Here is a 24,422-nt window from a genome sequence, read left to right on the forward strand (position 1 = left end):
CCTGAATCCTGAATTGATATTAGAATGATTTCTGAGGATCAAGACTGTAGTAATGATGCTAAAAATGCAACTTTGCATCAAAAAAATAAACTACATTTTAAAATGTATTAAAATAGAAAACTGTTATTTTAATTTTGTAATAATATTTCATAATATTGTTGTTTTTACTGAATTTTTATTCAAAAAGCGACTTTCACATCATTAAAAAAATTATATCAACCCCAACACTTTGAATAATAATGTATATATTATAAATAAATAATAGAGAAATTAATTTCATAAACACACACATATACAATATTAACAAAAATATTGTATTTTTTTTTAGAAAATTTCCTCTGCCAAATCTGACTATTAATTAAATGTATTTATTGGCATAAGTAATAATACAAATTAATTAATATTTAAAAAATAAGTTGAACTATTTTTTAATGTGTATACTGATATTACTTGGCATATAAATTAAATTATAATAAAACTGTATACTTAATTCAATTTATTACATGCCATAAATAAAACTTGTTTAACATTTTAAAGGACATTAACATTATATTGATATCAGTTAAATGTATTAGTTTGCATAAACAATTTAATATTTAAAGATAAAACAGAAAACAAACATTTTAACTGCATTTGGATATTCAATTTATTAACTGGCATAAAAAAAAAAAATACTGGGGGAAAAAAATGTATACTGATATTAACCTGCAATAAATAAAATGGTATACTGATATTAATTCACTTTATAAATGGCATTAATAAAACTGCATATATTGTATTAATTCAATGTATTATTTGCCATAAATAAAAACAATTTAACATTTTGAAGGATATTAACCATATATTAACATAAATAAATAAAATTAAATAAGCACAAACATATTTAATATTTAATATTAACAAAAAGAAACATTTAATGTGATCATATTATTTTAGAAAATTTCCTCTGTCAAACATACATAATTATTATGACTATTAATTAAATGTATTTATTGGCAAAAAATATAATAAAAAAAAAATAGTAAATATAAATATATATATATATATATATATATATATATATATATATATATATATATATATATATTAATTTATTATTTGGAATTAATAAAAACTTTTTTTAACATTTTGAAGGATATTAACTGTATATTGATATAGATAAATAAAATTATATAAACACACACATATTTAATATTAACAAAAAGAAACATTTATTATGATTGTATTATTTTAGAAAATTTTCTCTGCCAAACGTACACAAGACTGACTATTAATTAAATGTATTTATTGGCATAAATAAAACTTATTTAACATTTTGAAGGACATTAACAGTACACTGATAACAATTCAATTTATCGATTTGCATAAACAATTTAACATTTAAAAATAAAACAGAAAAACATTTTAACTGTATTTTGATATGTAAGTGTGTGTGTGTGTGTGTGTGTGTGTGTGTGTGTGTGTATGTATATATATATATATATATATATATATATATATATATATGTGTGTGTGTGTGTGTGTGTGTGTGTGTGTACACAAGTCATTAATAAAACTGCATATATTGTATTAATTCTATTTATTATTTGCCATTAATAAAAGCTTTTTAACATTTTGAAGGATATTAACTGTATATTGTTATAGCTAAATAAAATAAAATAAACACACATTCAATATTAACAAAAAAAGAAACATTTATTGTGATTGTATTGCATTTTATAACATTTCCTCTGCCAAATGTACATAAGACGGATCAAAGTCAAAGGTGAAAGACTAAATCAATAATCAATTACATTAAAAACCATATGAGGAACCAGTGAAAATGCAAAACTGCAAAAAAACAAAAATAAAAGCCCCTTCAAAAACGAACATAATGGAACACAATTGCTATTCTACACTTCTACTCTGACAAAAATAGCAATCGGCATTATACCTTGTCTTCTCGACCCTTTATTTCCTGTGTGGGACTTTCTGTTCTACGTCTTGAAAACTGCTGAGCTGACTGTCTTGACTGGTCCTTAAAGTTCAGTGTCACGAGCACTGCCAGGTCTACAACGACAGTTAGGTGACAAAAGACACTCTAATATCTAAATAACGGGCTGTTCAATAAAGATCACTAAACAACTGAGAATGGAAATTCAATTGCGCAAACTGTACTTAAGGTCATGTTTTTTTTGCTCTGTCTTACCGTAATGGCACACTAGTTCTACGCACTGAAATGCGTCTGTGGTCAGATGCTCTTTACTGCACACAAACGCTGATCTGACGACCCTGAGAACAACTGATAATACTGTGCAGATGCATAAAAGACAATCTGTAAACATAAAACACACACAACACCTGCAGAATGACTCATGAAGGAGGAAAGACTCTGTATGGCAAATAACTGCAGTCATGATGATTTTTGGAACATTTGATAAAATGCTGAAGAGATCAAACAGAATATTTTCATTGCATAGTCAGTGATTTTGATAAAACCGTGAGCCTGCATTCATCTATAGTAAAACACAGTCATCTTTATAAAACAAACAAACAAACAAACAAACAAACAAACAACCACTCAAGTGCTCATGATCCTGCGTAAATTCATTCACACTCGCACGCACGCTCACGCACACACACATTAGAGATCGAGCGGCGTCTCGGCCTGTTCGCTCAGCTGCATGGAGAGGTAGTCAGCAGGGCGCCTGCCAAAAGATCACACATACATGAGCTGAAATGCATTTGAACATAATATAATGTGTTTTTTTTAAAAAAGCTGCAGATGCACAAGAGTGCATTTATCCTACAAATGGGCTGATCCCACAGCAAAGACTGTAAATGCATTATAAATTAGATACATACCATGGTACAAAATGATGATCATATCATATTCATGGTACCGTAGTATTTACCATGATATTCCAATGTACTTAAAAAAGAACTCTGTGGTTTTACTGCCTAAGGTCATGCATGGGCAAAGAAAATGCATATGCAAAAAAGAGGGGGAAAAAATGATAAAAGTCAATGCAGGCTATTATATGTGTGACTTTGGCTTAAGAAGATGCAACTGACACAGACAGGACAGGAAGTGCTGATGAAAGAACAGGAAGAGAAAAGAGACATTGAAAGAATTTAACTGACAAAATGATACAGATCTTTAAATAAATGAATAAATAGGGTCAATTTGGGGTCAAGGATGCATTCTAGTTTTCAAAGAATCCTGAATTGGTATTAGAATGATTTCTGAGGATCATGTGACTCTCAAGACTGGAGTAATGATGCTAAAAATTTAACTTTGCATCATAGAAATAAATTACATTTTAAAATGTGTTCAAATAGAAAATGGTTATTTTAAATTGTAATAATATTTCATAATATTGTTGTTTGTAATTGTAATTTTTATTCAAATAAATGCATCCCTGGTGAGCCAAAGCAACTTTCACATCATTAAAAAAAATTAATCATTAAGCATTAATCATCTAAAAGACTACGGTTGTACTTCTCAAATGTGGAATACTGTATATTAATTTTCTTTTTTCAGCATTTTGTGTGTTAAGAGGAGTATGGTCAATTAATTTAATTATTAAAAATAATTTTATATAATTTTATTTTATATTTTAATTTTATATATTTAATATTTAAAAATAAAATCATTTAATAATAAGTTGAACTACTTTTGTAAAAGTTGAACAATTTTTACAGTGTATTTTGATAATATTTTGATAATATCTAAAAAATAAAAGAACTGTATACTGATATTAATTGGCAGAAATAAAACTGCATACTTAATTCAATTTATTACTTTGCATATATAACATTTTGAAGGACGTTAACAGTATATTTATAATCAGTTCAATTTATCAATGTGCATAATTTAATATTTGATAAAAACTAAAATAGAAAAATGTAAACTTTTTCAAACTGTATTTCTCTATTAATTTGATTTATTAATTGGCATGAACAAAACTGTATTCTGATATTAAATACATTTATTTGATTTACAGTAGTACACAATACAAAAAATTAAATAAAGCAATTATAAAAGAAAGTGTACATAAAATTCTATAAAAGATTCTTTAAATTTACTTTTGAAAGAAACTGTAAAAGAAGAAACAAGTCTAAAACAAGTCCTTAGGTATTGGCATAAATAACATTTAATTAATATTTAAAAATTAAAATTAGTTGAACTACTTTTAAACTGTACAATGATATTAATTGGCATAAATGAAATGTTATACTTAATTTAACTTACTACTTGGCAGAAATACTATTTTTGAAGAACATTAACAGTATATTTATATCAATTCAACTTATCAATTTTCATAAACAATATAATTTTTAAAAATCAAATAGAAAATGTTAAACTATTTTAAACTATTCTGATATGAACTTAATTTATTAAATGGCATATATAAAAATGATTTAATATTTAAAAAATAAAACAAGTTGAATTAGGCTTAAACTATATATTAGGTTTATACTGATATTAATTTATTAATAGTCATAAATAAAACTGTATTTTGATATAAAAATATTTTAAAAGTTAAAATAATTTTATTTTGATATTAATTCAAGTTATTAATTGGCATAAATAAAAATAATTTTGTATTTAAAAAAACAAAATAAATTGAATTACTTTTAAATTGTATACAGATATTAACTCAGTTTATCAATTGGCATAACTAAAACTGTATTTTAATATTAATTACATTTACTGGCATAAATAATAATTAATATTTAAAAAGATAAAATAAATTGAACTACATTAATTGGCATAAAAGAAATGTTATTATTATTATTTAATTCAACTTATTACATGGCATAAATAAATATTATTATTATTTAACATTCTGAAGGACATTAACAGTATATTGAGATAAATTCAAATTATCACTTTGCATAAACAATTTAATGTTTAAAAATAAATAGAAAAAAGCTGAAAAAGTTCATTTTTTAACTGTAACTCAATTTATTAATTGACAATTAGAAATGATTTAATATTAAAAATTAAAATAAGTAGAATTACTTTTTAACGGTATACTGATATTACCTGGCATAAATAAAATGGTATACTTACACTAATTCAATTACTTGGCACAAAACATTTTTCAAAAAAATTGTACGTTGATATCAAAACAATTTAGCAATTTGCATAAATAAACATTATTTATTATTTTTTTAAAAAATTGTTGAACTATTTTTAAATGTATTTTAATAGTAATTCAATTTATTAATTGATATAAATATCATGATATCTAAAACTTTTTTCTATATACTATTTTTAAACTTTTGATAATACTTTAATATTTAAAAAAGCAGAACTATGTTTAAATAGTACATAGGTTTCATTAAATTAAATTAAATGAAATTAAAGCAATTTAATACCTAAATATAAAATCACCACAGATACCTTCTTGCAAAGCACACAAACTGAGGACTCAGTCCTTACCTTTTTTTGTACAAGTAGACAAACAGTGCAGCTCCCAGAGCGAACAGCAGGAGCGCCGCGAGCACAAGCCCGACCTGCAGCGCGACCGACGACCCCGCTGGACATACAAACACACCGTGAACTTCCATAACAGCATTACATACGGTAAGATTAACGTGTATATGTGAGTCCTGTACCTCCATGAACCTGTCGCTCCTGTTCACCTGAACACAATAGCTTGTTGTCCTTTTCAATAGTCTCAGTGATTTGATCCCTCTGTTCGCCAGAAACAGCAAGAACAGGCCCCTGTGCGTACAACCGACCCGCCTTACAAGACACATTCACACCTCACATGGAGAAAAGACCAGAAATAATACTCATTACCAGATCATTTCATTTTAACACCACTGATTTGCATTTTAAAGTGTCTTACCTTTAACATGCAAACTTGAGATCCCACACTCACACGACTGCTCTAATAAAACAGCAAACTCCTCCTGGCCACAATCTGAGAGAGAAACGCATAATTCAGATAGGATTAAGTACTTTTATTGTTTGATTTTAATTAGAAAAGTACATTTTGGATGCACCTGACATCAAGTGCCCAATAAAAAGAGAAAAGCGCAGAATGCGTGATCATTTTAAGGCCGCAAACATTACAGTAAAACATTCCATCTTCAATCTCACATTCACCAAACTGCAGTAAAAATAGTAATATTTCAAATAACTAAAAAGTCACATATAAATGGAAAGAGTCAATATATACTTCAATTCCAACTATCAAGCCTAACAACTAGCTTAAGACATGCTGTCAATGTACTAATTCAAGTTAGCAACATGATCATGTTGTAAATGTGCTCAAACATGCTAGCAATGTGTTAAAGGGGTCATCGGATGCCCATTTTGATATGATTGTCTAGGGTCTTAATGAAAAGTCTCTAATATACTTTGATTAAAAATTCTCAATGGTTTTGTAAAACAACACCCTTTTTACCTTGTCAAAATGAGCTCTGCAAAAATCATCTCATTCTGAGGGATTGTTCCTTTAAATGCAAATGAGCTCTGCTCGCCCCGCCCCTCTCTTCTCTCTGTGGAGTGACGAGCTTGTTTACTTTAGCCGCGTTTAGCCACTAAACTTCCTAACTACCACGTTACAAGGAAAGGCGATCGCAAAGATTCATAAGAAAACCCCTTATACTCACGTCTGCTGTAGGTGAAGCTGGATCATGAATGATTCGCGCAAACATAGGCGGATATATGTAGATCGGGAGGTGCATTCCCTTCACAAACAAACATAATCCACTGCATCCTTAGCAGCTCAGATGTCAGGAGTAAATGACGACCACTATGTTCATTATTACATCCAGCAACACAACACCTCAATCGCTCAATCGGAGATATTCTTGTCTAATTTACATCCCTGCTCCGGCATCAAAACAATGGAGGTCGGACTGTTACAGCTGATCTGAGGTAAGACGCTCATGTCAATCAATTATCATGGGAGCGGCCTCTGTCGGTGTGACGCCACACCAGATTAATTAAAAACCACTGCATGGATTTTTATCATTATAGGGTAGATGTGTACATACACTGCCAACACACATTAATGTTCAAACAACATGAAAAAGTGAAGTTTGCATCCGATGACCCCTTTAAATCATGCTAACAATATACGATCAATATGCTAATGTTAAAATCAATGTTAAAAGCAACATGCTGATCATGGTAGAAACATGCTAGAATCATGCTAATCATGTTTAAAACATGCTAACTATGTTATGCATGCTAATCATACTAGCAACATGCTATTAACATGTTAATCATGTTAGAAACATGCTAGTAGCATGCTAATCATGCTAAAACATGCTAGCAACATGCTAACCATGCTAGAAACATGAAACATGTTAACAACATGCAAATCATGTTAGAAACATGCTAGTAACTTGTTGATCATTCTAGAAACATGCTAACAACATGCTAATCATGGTAAAAACATGCTAGCAACATGCTAACCATGCAAAAAACATGTTAACAACATGCAAATCATGTTAGAAACATGCTAGTAACTTGTTGATCATTCTAGAAACATGCTAACAACACGCTAATCATGGTAAAAACATGCTAGCAACATGCTAACCATGCTAGAAACATGAAACATGTTAACAACATGCAAATCATGTTAGAAACATGCTAGTAACTTGATCATTCTAGAAACATGCTAACAACACGCTAATCATGGTAAAAAACATGCTAGCAACATGCTAGTAACTCATTCCATAAGCATATTAACAACATACTAATGTTAAAAACATGCTACAAGCTAATCATGCTACAAAACATGCTAACAACATACTAATCACTAAAAAACTAATCATGTTAGCAGCATGTTAGTAACATGCTAGTAACATGCTAATCATCCTAGAAACGTTAACAACATAACAATCATGCTAAAACATGCTAACAACATGCTAGTGACATGTTAATCATGCTAGAAACATGTTGAAAAGATGACAATCAAGCTAACAACATGCTAGAAACATGCTAATCATGCTAGCAACATGTTAATCATTCTAGAAACATACTAACATCATGCTAATCATGTTAAAACATGCTACAACATGTGAATCATAATAAAAACATGCTATCAACATGCTAACAACGTGAATCATGCAAGAAACATTTTAACAACATGCTAATCATGCTAACAAAACGTTAGTAACATGTAAATCATGCTAGCAATATGCTAGTAACTTGCTAATCATTCTAGAAACATGTTAACAACATGCTAATCATGTTAAAACATGTTAGTGACATGTTTATCATGCTAGAAACATGTTGAAAAAATGATAGCATGTTGAATCATGCTAGCAAGATGTTAATCATTCTAGAAACATACTAACATCATGGTAATCATGTTAAAAACATTCCACAACATGCTAACAGAAATATGCTAACAACATGCTAATCATGTTAAAAACATGGTACAACATGGTAATCATGCTAGAAACATGCTAACAACATTCTAATCATACAAGAAACATGGTGACAACATGACAATCAAGCTAACAACATGCTAGAAACATGCTAATCATGTTAACAACATGTTAGTAACTTGCTAATCATTCAAGAAACATACTAACATCATGCTAATCATGTTAAAACATGCTACAACATGTGAATCATAATAAAAACATGCTGTCAACATGCTAACAATGTGAATCATGCAAGAAACATTTTAACAACATGCTAATCATGCTAACAAAACGTTAGTAACGTGAATGATGCTAGCAATATGCTAGTAACTTGCTAATCATTCTAGAAACATGTTAACATGCTAATCATGTTAAAACATGTTAGCAACATGTTAGTGACATGTTTATCATGCTAGAAACATGTTGAAAAAATGATAATCATGCTAACAACATGCTAATCATGCTAGCAACATGTTAATCATTCTAGAAACATACTAACATCATGGTAATCATGTTAAAAACAGGCCACAACATGCTAACAGAAATATGCTAACAACATGCTAATCATGTTAAAAACATGTTACAACATGGCAATCATGCTAGAAACATGCTAACAACATTCTAATCATACAAGAAACATGGTGACAACATGACAATCATGCTAACAACATGCTAGCAACACATTAGTAACATGTTAATCATTTTAGAAACATGCTAGCAACATGCTAGTAACTTGCTAATCATGGTAGAAACATACTAATCATCTTAGAAACATGCTAGCAACATGCTATCTACCTATCTATCTATCTATAAAACTATTTTAAACATGAATCTATTTCACTTTTTAAAGCTTTCTGGTCAGGCTTTCTCAAGCCAACTTCAAAGTTTGTGTTGACGAACTTTTGTTTTAAATCAAGTTTAAAATAGAATCTAGAACAAAATAGAATCTTATGTAACATAAATGTCTTAACTGTCACTTTTGATCAGTTTAAATCAATTTTAAAAAATTGGAACTCAAGCGCATATCGACTATTTCCATGTATACATGACTTTTCACTGACTTTATAAGACTGAATTATTTTTGATGACTTCGATGGCATACAAATCAACGTTTCAGGACTGTGGGAACCCTGTCATTTCACACGCAGTAAAAAGACAACCTGAAGGACAATATAAAAGAAATACATTTCATTCAAAACCAAACAATCAACCTCGACCGTGAGTCATTTGTCATTTTCTCTGGGAGTGTTTCTCATGTTGGTGCATGTATAGAGTGTTTGCCATAAACAGAATTCTTGAACTGTTATGTAACAAATGAACTGGTTGGCATGAGAAAAACCTACTTTAACGTTTCCCACAAACATTGCATGTGATAACGTGTGTTTAGCACTGTAATTTTATTCAAATATGTGTAATGCATTTAGGGTTTTTGATGGAAATTAAATATACTTAGAATTTTTAATCAGCAGCAAAGACATTTTTTCATTCTTATTTTTATGAAAAAAAAGCTGTACATGATGGAAAGTTTTTGTTGATATTTTTGAACTCGGCATCATCAAATGAAGTAACATTTTTTTGCATTTTTTTTCCCAACATGCAGGACTGTTATTTTCCGCTGTCTAAAGATTTTCCAAAATAATTTTGTGTTAGGTGGAAACACGGCATCAGACCACATATGGAACGACATGAGGCTGGGTAAATGCCAATAGTCGTCAATTATCCCTTTAAAAATCACTTACGTCCTGATCCGCTCTGCCAATTGTTGCTGTCTGGCTGCAGGCACAGATCCACAGAGCTGGAGAAAGCGGGACTCGGGCAGCGGTTCGGCAGGCGTGGCGTCGCCTGGGATATGATCCAGAGAAGTGGCCCGTCTGATGCACATCGTGATAAAGAACCCACACTGATCACATTAAAAAAAAACAGACATGTAGTAATGTGCATGGAAACAGCAGGTATGGTGTATTCAAATTTATACAAACTCAAAGCATTCAAAAAGCTCTCCAACGAACTCGAAGAATGTGAATACGAAGGACGTCTCGTTGTGGTGGATAATTTGATGAAACTTTGGGTCGTCGGAAAAAACTAGCCAGTCCAGACGACGTGAGTCATTCCCACAAGAACCTGATCCTGACGCCTCAAAACACAACATGACTGCACCCACATCCTTGGTAAACTCTGGCAAACCCTGATCTGCACAAACACATGAATGAGCAAACAAGTTCATTTTACTGCCATTTAACTGAAAGAGAGAACATAAGTCCAAAGTAACATTACAATTCATTTTCTTTCTAAAGAGAACGTTATATATATTTCTTATATTTTATTTGGGGTGACGAGTTATGCTTCAAATTTCATTTGAAAAAATTATGTTTGTCAGTCTAATTTTGAATAGAATTTGAAGAACAAATAGCACACTAGTACACTAAACATAGCACATAATTAAGGCAAAAGTTCAAATAAATTAATAAAACAAATTTCAATAAAGTTACAAAAATAAAACGATTAAAATCAAATAAAATAACAAACATAAAAATATAATCTAAAAGTATAAGTCATAAGTATAATAAAAAAAGAAAAAAAAGAACATGAACAATACATTTAAATAAAATAAATAAATGTACAGTAATATAACTAAATATAAATAATATGAATAAAATTAAATACTCAAAATAAAATACAATAATGACAAATAAATGTAAATACAATAACAATAAAAAATAATAAATCAAATAATAAAAATACTAAATACTAAAAATAAATCCTACTTCAAAAAGTAAATAAAATAATGAAAAAATATTTATTTTAAAAAATAACATTTTAAATCTAATTAAAATTATCAAAATAAAAAATTAAAACCTTAAATATTAACTACTAAAAATAAAATAAATAATAAATAACAAAATAATAAATAAATAAATAAAAATATAAATAATGAAAAATACAATAAATTAAATTAAAAAATTAAACATTGAAATAAAATAACATTTAAAATCAAATAATACAATTTCAATCAAATAATTTTTTTTTTTTAATTAAATACTAAAAATTAAAACAACTTAAATACTCTAAATGAATAAATAAAATAATAAAATAAATTAAATAAATAAAAATAAAATAAAATCATTAAAAAAGATTAAATAAAATTAAAAAAATGTTTAAATCAAACAAACAAAAAAAAATAAAGAAAGAAAAATAAATTTAAATAACAAATTTAAAACATAATTACAATATTAATTTTGATAACAATCTGAATAAAATAAAAATAAAATAGTAAAAGAAATTTGAGTTTAAAATTAAACAAAATTCTATTAAAATAAAATAAATCAAACAAAATAAAATAAAACAATAAATAACTTTTATAGAGTATCTACAATACTGAAGAGAAAGATCCAGTCATCAGAAGTCATTCCTGTCTCCATGGATATGGAAAAACCAAATTATGTTGTTCTCAATACTATTACACTCCCAAACTACTGATCTGTATATAATAGATTATTTACTAATACACTAGAATAGTGGCTCACAAAGAAGACATTTCCAGATCAACCACACGCACCTGCACGAGAGTCATTGGTGACCAGATAGAATCCGTCGCTTCCTGTGCTGCCAGTGAGCGGGACACTCAGTTCCATATTGTCTTCTCCAAAAAACACCACAACAAGTCCATTCAATGGAGTTGACGGCGGGCCGCTCAGCTCCAAAAATAAAGTGCCCTGTGAATGGTTTACCCTGGAGATCTCGCCCCATTCATTGATGACAAGACTATCAGGAGGCGGAGGTATGGTGGGTTTGGGAGGACAGTTATTCTGCTTCCTTGGTGTGGGAGAAGTGACCTGTGGACACATTGAAGGTTAATATGACATGCACTGGATGGACATTAAATCCTAAAAAAGCTGTCATTATCACAAAATAACCCCTGATTGGCTACTTACTTTCCTGTTTCCTCTTGACAGTATGTTTGCTTCGTAACAATTTTTTTTCTTTAATACAATTTTTAAAAATAAACAAATTAATTTTAATTGCAGCAATAATGCTAGAAAAATATTGCCTTATACAGTTTATGAAATATTACATTAATATATTAAAAAAGTAATACAAATGTAAAAAATTGAATTTCTTAAATGTAATAAAACAGTAGGCAGAATAAAATTAAATTAAATCAAATTCTATTAAAAAAATACAATAGATTAAAAAAAATAAATGTGCAATAGACCTCAGAGGAATTATTTTAAAAACCTACTGAAAATAAAATAAAATAAAATCTAAAAACTGAATTTAATAAATTTAATAAAACAGTAGGCAGAATAAAATAAAATTAAATTATATTCAAACAAAATAAAATCAAACAATAAATGTGCAATAGACCTCTATTGAATAGAATTATGATTTTTTAAAAAAAAAAACTACTAAAATAAGATAATAAAAGAAGACAACAAAAAAAAGACCACAGAGGAATAATGAATTCTCCTAAAATAAAATAATAAAATAAAATAATATAAAACAATAATAAAATAAAATAAAAATGTGTAACAGTACGCAGAATAAAATTAAATAAAATCTAATTCTATTAAAAACAATAAATTAAATAAAAAAATAAAATAAATAAGACCACAGATGAATAATGAATTATACTGCAATTAAATGAAAAAAAAAAAAAAAAGTACAACAGACCTTACAGAAATTACGAATTCATGAACTCTACTAAAATACAATAAGATAAAAAAAAAAAACAATAATGAAATAAAATAAAATAAAATAAATAAAAATGTCTAACAGACCTTACAGGAATTATGAACTCATGAATTTAATAAATAAAATAAAAAACATTAAATAATAATAATAATAATAATAAATAAAATAAAATAAAATAAAATCTAAAAATTATATTTAATACATTTAATAAAACAGTAGGCAGAATAAAATAAAATCAAATTCTATTCAAATAAAAAAAAAAACAAATGTGCAATAGACCTCAGAGGAATTACGACCACAAAAAAATAAGACCACAGATGAATAATGAATTATACTAAAATAAAATACAATAAAAATATGCAACAGACCTTACAGAAATTATGAATTCATGAATTCTACTAAAATAAAATAAGATTAAAAAAAAAACAATAATAAAATTAAATTAAATTAATAAAAATTGTGTAACATTTCATGAATTCAATAAATAAAATAAATGTAAAAAATAAAATAAAATTAAATAAAATAAAAATATGCAACAGACCTTACAGAAATTACAAATTCATGAATTCTACTAAAATAAAATAAAATAAAATAAAATATTGCCTGAAGTCTCCTCAAGTCAGTAGTACAATGAGATTAAGTGCATGAACAAAACACTGGATCTCACCCTGAAAGCATTGAGATTGACTCTCTTGGTTCCACATCGGCTGAGGGTCTCATCTTCGGGCAACGCGCTGATGTCCTCCAGCAGAGGGAGCTGTCCTGGTGTCAGCGCTTCCGTTAGCTCCGAAAGCTTTTTATCAGACCCACGAGTGCGGTAAACCACCACGTCCAGCAAACCGCTTTTGGGAATATTCTGACCCTCCTTAGAGGGCGGAGACTTGCTGCGATACAACACTATGGCATCCGGCCCGTTCTGTATAGTGTTCGGCGGGATTCTAATGTCAGGACCGAACTTCGAACTGCCAATCTGGAAAAACAAAATCAGAAAGTTTGGGGTCAGTAAGCTGCTTTTAAAGAAATGGATACTTTGATTCAAAAAGTGATGTTACAAAAGATTTACAAAAGTTCTATTTATGAAAGAATCATGAAACAAATGTATCAAGTTATATCTTAATTTTAACATTGATAATAGTAACAAGATTCTAAACAGACAATCAGCATATTAGAATGAATTCTGAAGGATCATGTGACACTGAAGACTGGAGTACTGATGCTGAAAATTCAGCTTTGCATCACAGAAATAAATTACATTTGTAAATATATTTAAATAGATCCCAGCTCTTTGAAATTGTAATAATATTTCACAATTTTACTGATTTTATGGTATTTTTAATAAAATAAATACAGCCTTGGTGAGCATAAAAGTCTTCTTTCAAACACATTCATAAATCATACCAACCCCAAACTTTATACATAAAGTGCTAATTGCCTTTTCTTTCACAGATGACACATACTCTAACTGTAATTCAGCCACATGACTCTGATTTTGCATCAGCTCACCAGGAAGTATCCGTCATTATCCGTGTAATATCCATTCAGCTCCAGCTCATAGTACACCATTCCAGTCTGTCCATTGATCATCACCAGCCAGATGAAATCCAGCGACATACGGAAGCCAGACGGATGCCACAACTCTATAAACTCCTCGTCTTCAGCTCCTCCTGGTGAGTCAGTGTTGATCTCATTAAGCAGGAAATCGACGTCGCTATGAATCGGGGGCTGGATCCGTCCTGACACTGAAAAAGAGGCTGAAACGACAAGCCAGATGAAATTAAAAACATGAGATGGCACGTAAAATGTGTCCTTAAAGGGACAGTTCATCCCAAAATGTAAATCCTGTCATCATTTACTCCAGAAGTTGTTCCAAACCTGTTTGAAGAATGTTGGTAACCAAACAGTTGACGGTACCCATTGACTCCCATAGTATGGGAAAAAAATACTATGGAAGTCAATGGGTACCGTCAACTGTTTGGTTACTAATGTTCTTCAAACAGGTTTGAAACAACTTGGGGGTAAGTAAATGATGACAGGATTTAAAATTTTAGGTGAACTGTCCCTTTAGCTTGGAAGAGAAAGCTAATTTTCCCAAAATCAAGGACAAAAATCAAGACATACTCATGTTAAGCGGACAAGACTGAAACCAAATGCAGTCGTTGGGTTTTCCGGGACTTCGAGGCCTTTCTACAAACAGTCCTGGATCTCTTGTCCATTCGGCAACACCACAGCGACTGACATGAAGACCTGCTGTGAGGAAACTAAAGCATACAATTATGAATAAGCATCTACTGTAATACACAAATATGCCACAGTAAAGCATATTCTGCATTTTATGGCACGTATGTTAATCACCTGTCTGCGAGTATGAAAGGTTTTCTCCCTGGGACGAGTGTTTCTGTGAGGTTGTCACTGGGCTTGTGTGTAGAGTCACTGTAAACAAAGGCATCGATTGGCTGTTCGTGGCTGAGGGGGCCGTCCTTAGGGAAGGCAGATGCCGGGCCTTTATACAACGCCAGTGCTGCACTTTGTGGCACTGATGGATCAAATATTAAATAGCAAAATTATTTTAGTATTACATTCATATTTCACCACTAAATCAAAAGCTAAAAAATAAACGATAATTTGCAAAAAAAAAAAAAAAAAAAAAGAAAGAAAGAAAAATCCAAATACACTGTAGCATACTATAATATATTATAATATACTATAATTTATAATTATACCTCATAGACAGAGAGAGAAAAATTAAATATGAATAATGCATATTTAAAAAAATAATAATAAAATAAAAATGTGCAACAGACCTCAGAGTAATTATGAACTTTATGAATTATGAATTTTAATTCTACTAAAATAAAAATAAAATAAAAATGAGCATCAGATATCAGAGGAATTATGATCTCATGAATTATACTATAATAAAATAAAAATAAAATAGAATAAAACAAATAAATAAAATAAAATAAAATAAAATAAAATAAGGATGATATTTATTCTGATAATTTATTTCTGTTTTTCTCTCGTCACATTACAGTAACAAGAATTTAAAGGGGAATATTTGTCCTAAAAATAATGCAATTCCAAGAAAAATGTGTTTAAAATGGTTTTAAAAATTGCAAAATATTTTTTTATTTTGATTTGTAAATGATGTGACCTGATGAAAACTATAAAATCATTAATTGGAATTGAAATAAAATATAAATATTAGATGAAACATTTACCTTAAAAATTCTAATGAAAATCTGAAATGTTGAGCTGGCAACTAAATGATTAATGATTAAATTAATTAAATATATATAGAAATATAAAACAAAATGAAGAAAAATGACAAAAGCACATAGAAGAAAAAAAAAATCTTAAAATAATTTAAAAATTAAAACCTAAAAATTATAACTAAAAGCTAACTTAAAATATTAATAAATACTATACTAGCACACATAATAATAATAAAAAAAAGTGTTGTAATAGTGTCCTTAAATTACTTCATCTGCAATATCCAATCAACACTACCTGATAAACTTGCAGCATTCACAGATACGGTGAATATTTCAGGCCCTTTTGCGTTGAACTCCAGAGTCGTGCTGATCAGATCCGTAGTAACATCATAAAACACCAAAGAAAATGATCCGTTTGCCTGGCCAACGCTAAGCTCCACGTGACCCCGCCAGTCCGACCCGCTAAGGTCGACTTCATTGATCCAAATACCTGCAGGGGTCGGCGGCGGGCAGTGATTGACCCACGCGGGGGTCGGCGGGCCGGTGTAGAACGTCCACAGGTTTTCGGACTGCCAGCAGCGCTGAATGGACTCGTCCCCCTCCAGAGCTGCTTCATCCTCCACGTACGGGACCGAACCGGGAGTCAGCACGGACGCGAGGCCGTCAGCGCCATCTACGGATTTACGTGAAGTGTACACTACGGCGTCCAGCAAACCCACTCCTGAAACGTTTCCTCCTTCAGGAACCGGCACCCAGTTGGGGCCGTAGAGCGCGATGGCGTCAGGCCCGTTCTGAACGGAGTTGGGTGGAAAAGAGATGGCGGGACGGGGAGTCAGTTCGGAAGAGCCAACTACGAAGAAACCTCGCTGATCCGTGTAGTGTCCAGTCAGGTCGATGACCCGGTAGGCAAAGTCTCCTTTGCCGTTGTAGAACACAAGTGTGTATCCATCCAGAGAAGTAGGATTTGTACCTTCATAGTACAGCTCCACAAATTCCTGAGTGTCCAGTTTGGGATTGTCACAGTTGACCTCGCTGATCATCAAGCATGAACTCGTCAGCTTGAAAACGCACATTAACGCCACACACAGCAAATTCAGCTCCACACGCATGGCTAGAAACTCTCAGCATACCATAATAAACAAGGACTGATGGAAAAAGGACCTGAGGAAGGAAAACAGCAGATTCATTCCAGATGAATGCAATCACTTTCAAAACATATTAAGTTTCGTTTTCACAAAATCTGGACATTGCTTTGCCAGTAGCTGAGATAGTGCCAAACTCAAGGACTATCTGTGAGCTGGAAGGTATCAAAATACCCAACGCGTCAAAACTATTTCTAGATGTTTTACTCTCCATATTCATTTGACACAACCCTAGGGATCATAACGAAGAACATACCTCTCCAAACCAAGGGTCAGTCGCACAAACATAGCTGTTGTGTTAAGACGCGTGTCTTAAGAACTAGTTTGACCCACCAGCAATTATTAAAATAGAGTAGTATATTCTTAGCAGCTGTAAAGTGTGGTTCTAAAATAAAATAAAATAAATTTGCAACAGACCTCAGAGGAATTATGATTTCATGAATTCTACTAAAATAAAAATAAAATAAAATATGCAACAGACCTCAGAGGAATTATGAATTCATAAATTCTACTAAAATAAAATATAATGTGCAACAGACATCAGAGGAATTATAAATTCATGAACTTTACTAAAATAAAATAAAATAAAATAAAATAAAACAAAATTGGCAAAAGACCGCAGAGGAATTATGATTTCATGAATTCTACTAAAATAAAAATAAAATAAAATAAAATAAAATATGCAACAGACCTCAGATGAATTATAAATTCATAAATTTTACTAAAATAAAATAAAATAAAATATGCAACAGACCTCAGAATAATTATGAATTCATAAATTCTACTAAAATAAAATAACATTTGCAACAGACCTTAGAGGAATTATGATTTCATGAATTCTACTAAAATAAAAATAAAATAAAATAATAAAATAAAATATGCAACAGACCTCAGAGGAATTATGAATTCATAAATTCTACTAAAATAAAATAAAATTTGCAACAGACCTCAGAGGAATTATGATTTCATGAATTTTGGCCACAGGAAAACAGTCAGAAGTGTATAAATGTGGTTTTGGGGAGGGAAATTAAAAGTAGCATATTCTTAGCAACTGTAAAGTGTGGTTTTGCCAAGTCTGGGGTTTTTGTGCGGAACTGGACTATTTCAACACTATTGCCACAGGTTGTTCATCATGTCTGTGGGTTGAAGCAACCCAAATAACATGATATTAAAGCCCTAGAATGCAAACCCCACCAAAAAAATATGTATTTTACCTCCTCAAGTTTATTGTTTAACACAATGATAATATTTGAAAAATGTAAGAGTAGCATATTCTGAGCAGCTGTAAAGTGTGGTTCTCAGTGTTGCCAAATCTGTGTCTATTTCTGTGGAATTGGACTACTTTCACACTATTGCGTGGGTGTTTATCACGTCTGCGGGTTGAACCGACCCAAATAACATGATATTTAGTGTTTAAATGTGAATTTTACCCACCTGAACGCGATTTTTACTAAGGGGTCCCCTGAAAAGCAACTGGGCTAGTTTTGCTATGAAAACCTGGCAACCCAGATCTTCAACTTTAGTCAACTTAAAGGGATAGTTCACCCAAAATAGAAAACTCTGTTGTCATTTACTCATCCACAAGTTGTTATAAACCTGTTTTAATTTATTTTTTTCTTGAACACTGAAGATAATATATTTTGAAGAATGCTGGCAACCAAACAGCTGATGGTAGAAATTTAAGAGTGGCATATTTTTAGCAGTTCTGAAGTGTGATTCTCAGTGGTCAGCGGCTTTCCTGCAGAACTAAGCTGCTTTAACACTGTTCAAGTGTTTACAATTAAACTACTAAAATAAAAATTAACAAAATGACTAAACCTTAAACCAAATCTAAAATGATAACTAAACACATAAAAATAAAATTTAATTCTAACTATTTAATAAATATAATAATGGCATAAGTAATTCTAAAATAACACTGGTGCTTTGGGATGGTGTACTTACATCAGTTCATCTGCGCATCTTAAATTACCTCACAAAGAACCAGTATTCACAGGTATGATCCATAGTATATATTAAAGTTTTTACATAACTAAATGTTTGGCAAAAGCACATAACTACACTTACTTTAACGTGTCAGTTGTAGAGGTCGACCGATAATGGATTTTACCGATACCGATAACTAGGTTGGACCACACTGGCCGATACCGATTTTTTAAAAATGGATACTGAATGGAAAATAAATAGTGCTCTACTGTTTTAAAAAAAAAAAGTAGCCTACTGAACCATACTTTTTAAATGAATAAAAATATTAATATTAATTATATATTGATCATTACAGTTAGTTCATTGTTCATTAATGTTAACAAAAGCAGCTAAAATTTTTTAAATATATCAGTAAATGCTGAAATTAGCACAATCTAACAAGAAACAATACTTCTTTTCTACAGCTTTTATCAATCTTAATGTTACAAATGGACTCATATTGTAAAGTGTTACCATTACATCAACAATCAAGCTAAAGACAGCCATCTTTAAAGGCCATAGTATTAAAATTGCATACATATGTATATTGTGTACTTTCACAATTTAACTGCTTCTATTCTAGAACATTTGTGGTTATCTAATCAAAATATAAAAATATGTTTGTCACACAATGGGCAAAAGTGCAGCGCCGCGTCTAGAAGAACTCGCACTCACTGGACGCGTCACGTTCAATTCAAGTGGCGGTCTACAAGACTTTATTTGAGCACTAAACAGGCAAAAGCATACTGCTGTCCTTTCTCCACTATTGCAGCATCTAGTCAACAAATTCATCACTTAGTAATGACATGAAAACATGCACTTTTACACACACCGTCTCGTTGTTGACGTTCTAAATCCGCCTTTGAAGTGTCCCGCTCTGTGCAGCGCGCAGTGTCACGTGTCTAAACAAACGGAAGGTGCTGTCAGTGATTTCCGCCACTAGAAGCTGCTCTCATGCTGTATAACAAAGACTATCGGGACTTTGCTGTATAATGACGACCTTCTCAGCCGCTCCAACAATGGACCCAACCCGGAAAAAACTATCGGTATCGGTATGCCGATAACCGATAGTCCCGCCAAACAACTATCGGTGCTGACTAATCGTCAAAACCGATACAACGGTCAACCTCTAGTTAGTTGTGTTGTTGTCTAAGGATGTTCGGATAGCTCTGGGATTTCAACAACATCTTAAAGGAGAAGTCCACTTCCAGAACAACAATTTACAAATAATTTACTTACCGCCTTGTCATCCAAGATGTTCATGTCTTACTTTCTTCAGACGTAAAGAAATTATGTTTCATTTTTCTTCATATAATGGACTGATACGGTCTCCCAATTTTGAACTTCCAAAATGCAGTTTAAATGTGGCTTCAAACGATCCCAAATGCGGTTGTAAATGATCCCATCTTATGTAGCGTAACGATCTGTTATTTTAATAAAAAGGATACAATTTACATACTTTTAATGCCAAAAGCTTGTCTCGTCTTACTCTGCTTGGACTGTTTTTGTTCCGGTTCGTGACAGTTAGGATACATCAAAAAACTCATATTCTCCCTCAACTTCAAAATCGTCCTATATCGCTGTTTTACCTTTTTTGTCGAGGGTGTTTGATCTTCTTCGCATGTTCACTTTGCAAAGACTGGGTCGGTACTTCTGCAGCGATGTAGAGTGATTTTAAAATGATTTTTGAAGTTGAGGGAGAAAATACGATTGGAGTTTTTCGTCTTGAGTCAGAATACACAGAGCTCACGGAGAGAAAGGCAAGACAAGCGTTTGAGATTAAAATGTATTTAAATTGTATTTTGTTTATGAAAACAACCGATCGTTTCGGTAGATAAGACCCTTCTTCTTTGGCTGGGATCGTTTACAAACACATTTGGGATCGTTTGAAGCTGCATTTAAAATGCATTTTGGAAGTTAAAAATCGGTGCACCATTTCAGTCCATTATATGGAGAAAAATGCTGAAATGTTTTCCTCAAAAAACATAATTTCTTTACGACTGAAGAAAGAAGGACATGAACTTCTTGGATGACAAGGGGGTGAGTACATTAAATGTGAATCAATGTTTTGGAAGTGGACTTCTCCTTTAATATGTGTTCCGAAGATGAACAAAGGTCTTATGGGTTTGGATTGACATAAGAGTGAGAAATTAATGACAGAATTTTCAGTTTTAGATGAACTGTCCCTTTAAAATAAAAACTGATATTTTAAATACTTTAACTCTAACTCTTAACTCTCTACTCTAATTAACACTAGTTGACAGTATTAACAGATACGGTGAAGAACCCAGCCAGCCAGGTGTTTAAAAATGACAAACTTTTGGAGTGGAAACTATTAGGTGTAGCATATTCTTAGTAGCTGAAGGAAGTGTGGTCCTTCAACATCAGTTAAGTGTGAACTATGGCACCCAAAAAAAAAAAACCCAAGCACTTACGCAACAATATGATGACCTCAAGAACATCAGCTGACACAGGCTCCATTAATTTAGAAAATCCAGCTTCGGTCATAGTTATAAACAGCAACAAAAACAGCATGTGCTCTGAACGTTTCAGAAAAAGCTTATTTCACAAGCATGCACTACAGTGACTGATGAATAAATCCTGTATACTACTGACTATTACCATTGTAAATGAGTCATGAATACATGTTTGAGAAACTCGGTAAAGGGCAATTCGTGCTGGAAAGGAGAACAAATAAAAACCACTGTAAAGTGCAACAGTGTCCATCCTGTTTTGTTTTTTATTTTATCTGTCTTGGTTTTCACAGTGGTTTGAAAAAGTAAAAAAAGTATAAAGGGTATAAAAGGACCACAATCCAATGAAGGATTGTGAATAATCAAATGAAAAACAATGGAAAAACTACTGATTTAAAGATACTGATTGTATTTAGAAACAATATATTAATTGATTACAAAATATATATTTTAAATACGCATAAAGTGTTTGAGCGTTAAAGTGTTCTTTTGCTTGTCCTGATTGTCTCATTGGTGGAGATTTTTCTTCATAATCATGGATAATGTTGTTTTTCATCAAAAGGTCCACTAATAAACATGACTATCTAATAAAAAATGTTGAAATAACGCTGCCTGATGGCTTTAACAACAGACATATTCCATTAATTGACAAACCTTGCAGCTTACAGTAGATCTGTCTTTAAGAATTTATGTTATTGTTAAAAAATAAATTCCCCTGTGAAGAAAACAAACAGGATTTTTTACTTTCTGATTGTCACACTCTATAGCCTAAATCAGCAAATAATTAAACAAAAATAATCTTTTTGTTGCAATGGCAGTAAAGAACTAGATCTTAAACATCTACTGAATTTTTGCAGAAAAGCATGCTACTCTTGATACTTTTGTAGTAACAGTAATGTATACTGTGCACTTTTTCTATATGCAAAATCACAACACATTTGCATGAGCAGTATGCAACGCAATGCAATGTGCTGACTTGATACATGCATTTGCATCTGAGATATTTTTACATGAACAACTAGTATTTTCATGTGGATTAATTAAACATTCATGTTTCTCAGGTCATGTGACAACAATTAAGCACACTAAATGTTTATATTTCACCTCAGATACAATGATAAACCGTTATTAGTTGGATAACTTAGGTTGGAAATTACGTCACATATGTTGAACATCCTACATACTGTTTTAAGCTAATATAGTATGTAGTACGCTAATATACCATTGCAAACACACATCATTATCTATCGTGACGTCATAACATGCATTTAAAGGATTGTTTACAGATTTTTGGACACTATGTTGACGCATACAACAACTTTTTGCACACTCCAGTTTGCGTAACACTTGTGGAAAATATAAAGAGAAAAGTGACGACCGAGTTAAACTCTGTAAAGCATCTTATCTTACAAGATCTACATTTCTGAGAAAATGTAATGCATTTAACATACTTAAAAGCCATCACAAAGACACAGTCGATTTCGCAACGACACTAAGTTTAAACCCCCAGCAGACTCGCTGCGAAAACGACAAAGAAAAGAAAAGGGAGAAGAAAAACCGCAGTGAGATCATCGCATATTGTGCGGTTTAATGAAGAAGTGTTGCTTACCGTGACGCCCGACGCCCGGCTGAAAGGGTTTGAAAGTGTTTTGAGAAGTTTCAGTAACTTTTGCTGTGCGGCGGAACCGATCTGATCCGGTCGGTCTCTTCCACCCGCGTGTGGGCGGTGAATCTGGATGAATTCACGCGCATTCCCGGAGACATAAATCCTGCTTCCCAGAAAGATGCCTCTGTCCTTTGTGTGTTCTTATTTCTTCACAGCGGATGCATCATACTCTTTGTAGTCTATTTTGACATTTAAGTCACACTTAAAAATGAATTCAGTTATTTACGTGGAAAATATTAAACCAAGTCTCATTTATTTTTAAGACTATTGTCTGTTGTTTCCTCAGCTAATGATTTTAATTAAACAGATTTTATATTTTTATTCTATAAAGATTACATAAATGAAAAGATGTCTTCGTAATGTATTTTTCCTATATTTGGATTACCTCATACTGGTTTAATAGTCGCAGACTATCTTTAAAATATTAAAATAATTTTATATTGATATTTTTAATTAATAATTAAAAATAATGTTTTAAAAAACTAAATAACGAATGAAATAAATTCAAAACGTAACGTTATTGTGTGAAAATTTTCAAATCAGTTTACGCGCAACAAGGTTAACTGTTGTGACGTCATTTCCAACGTAAATTACCTAATAACGGTTTATCAGTGTATCTGAGGTGAAATATACAACGCCATGTGTGAAGAAAACAAAGAAAAAACAAGGTAAATAGCACTTGCTTACGTAATGCTTGTAATTTCCGTAATTTCCAATAGCTTTAGGATGTCAAAATGTGACTAACGGCGTTGTGCCTATTTTCGAGCCCGCCAAATTATTAATCTGGCGGTGGTCAGAATTGGGCAGGACACCGGCTCTTGGGTAATTTCCAACATCTTCACTGTCTGTACGTGATAAGTTACCAGCTTTTTTGTCAGCAGGGGCTGGC

General features: G+C 31.4%; 1 protein-coding gene across 1 annotated transcript; it reads right to left on the reverse strand.

Moving 5' to 3' along the window:
- Nucleotides 1-1,676: 1,676 nt before the first annotated feature.
- On the reverse strand, nucleotides 1,677-23,651 carry si:ch211-183d21.1 (uncharacterized). Its single transcript, XM_051098314.1, has 13 exons — nucleotides 23,477-23,651; nucleotides 16,582-17,447; nucleotides 15,427-15,607; nucleotides 15,193-15,332; nucleotides 14,578-14,825; nucleotides 13,742-14,044; nucleotides 11,939-12,215; nucleotides 10,392-10,572; nucleotides 10,122-10,282; nucleotides 5,844-5,918; nucleotides 5,608-5,757; nucleotides 5,432-5,528; nucleotides 1,677-2,687 (listed from the first exon to the last, which is right to left on the reverse strand). Exons 2-13 carry the CDS (start codon nucleotides 17,393-17,395, stop codon nucleotides 2,624-2,626), a joined length of 2,691 nt encoding a protein of 896 aa, XP_050954271.1. The 5' UTR covers nucleotides 17,396-17,447; nucleotides 23,477-23,651; the 3' UTR covers nucleotides 1,677-2,623.
- Nucleotides 23,652-24,422: the final 771 nt, after the last annotated feature.

The sequence above is a fragment of the Labeo rohita genome, chromosome 24 (genome assembly GCF_022985175.1).
Source record: "Labeo rohita strain BAU-BD-2019 chromosome 24, IGBB_LRoh.1.0, whole genome shotgun sequence".
NCBI classification, from domain to species: domain Eukaryota; kingdom Metazoa; phylum Chordata; class Actinopteri; order Cypriniformes; family Cyprinidae; genus Labeo; species Labeo rohita.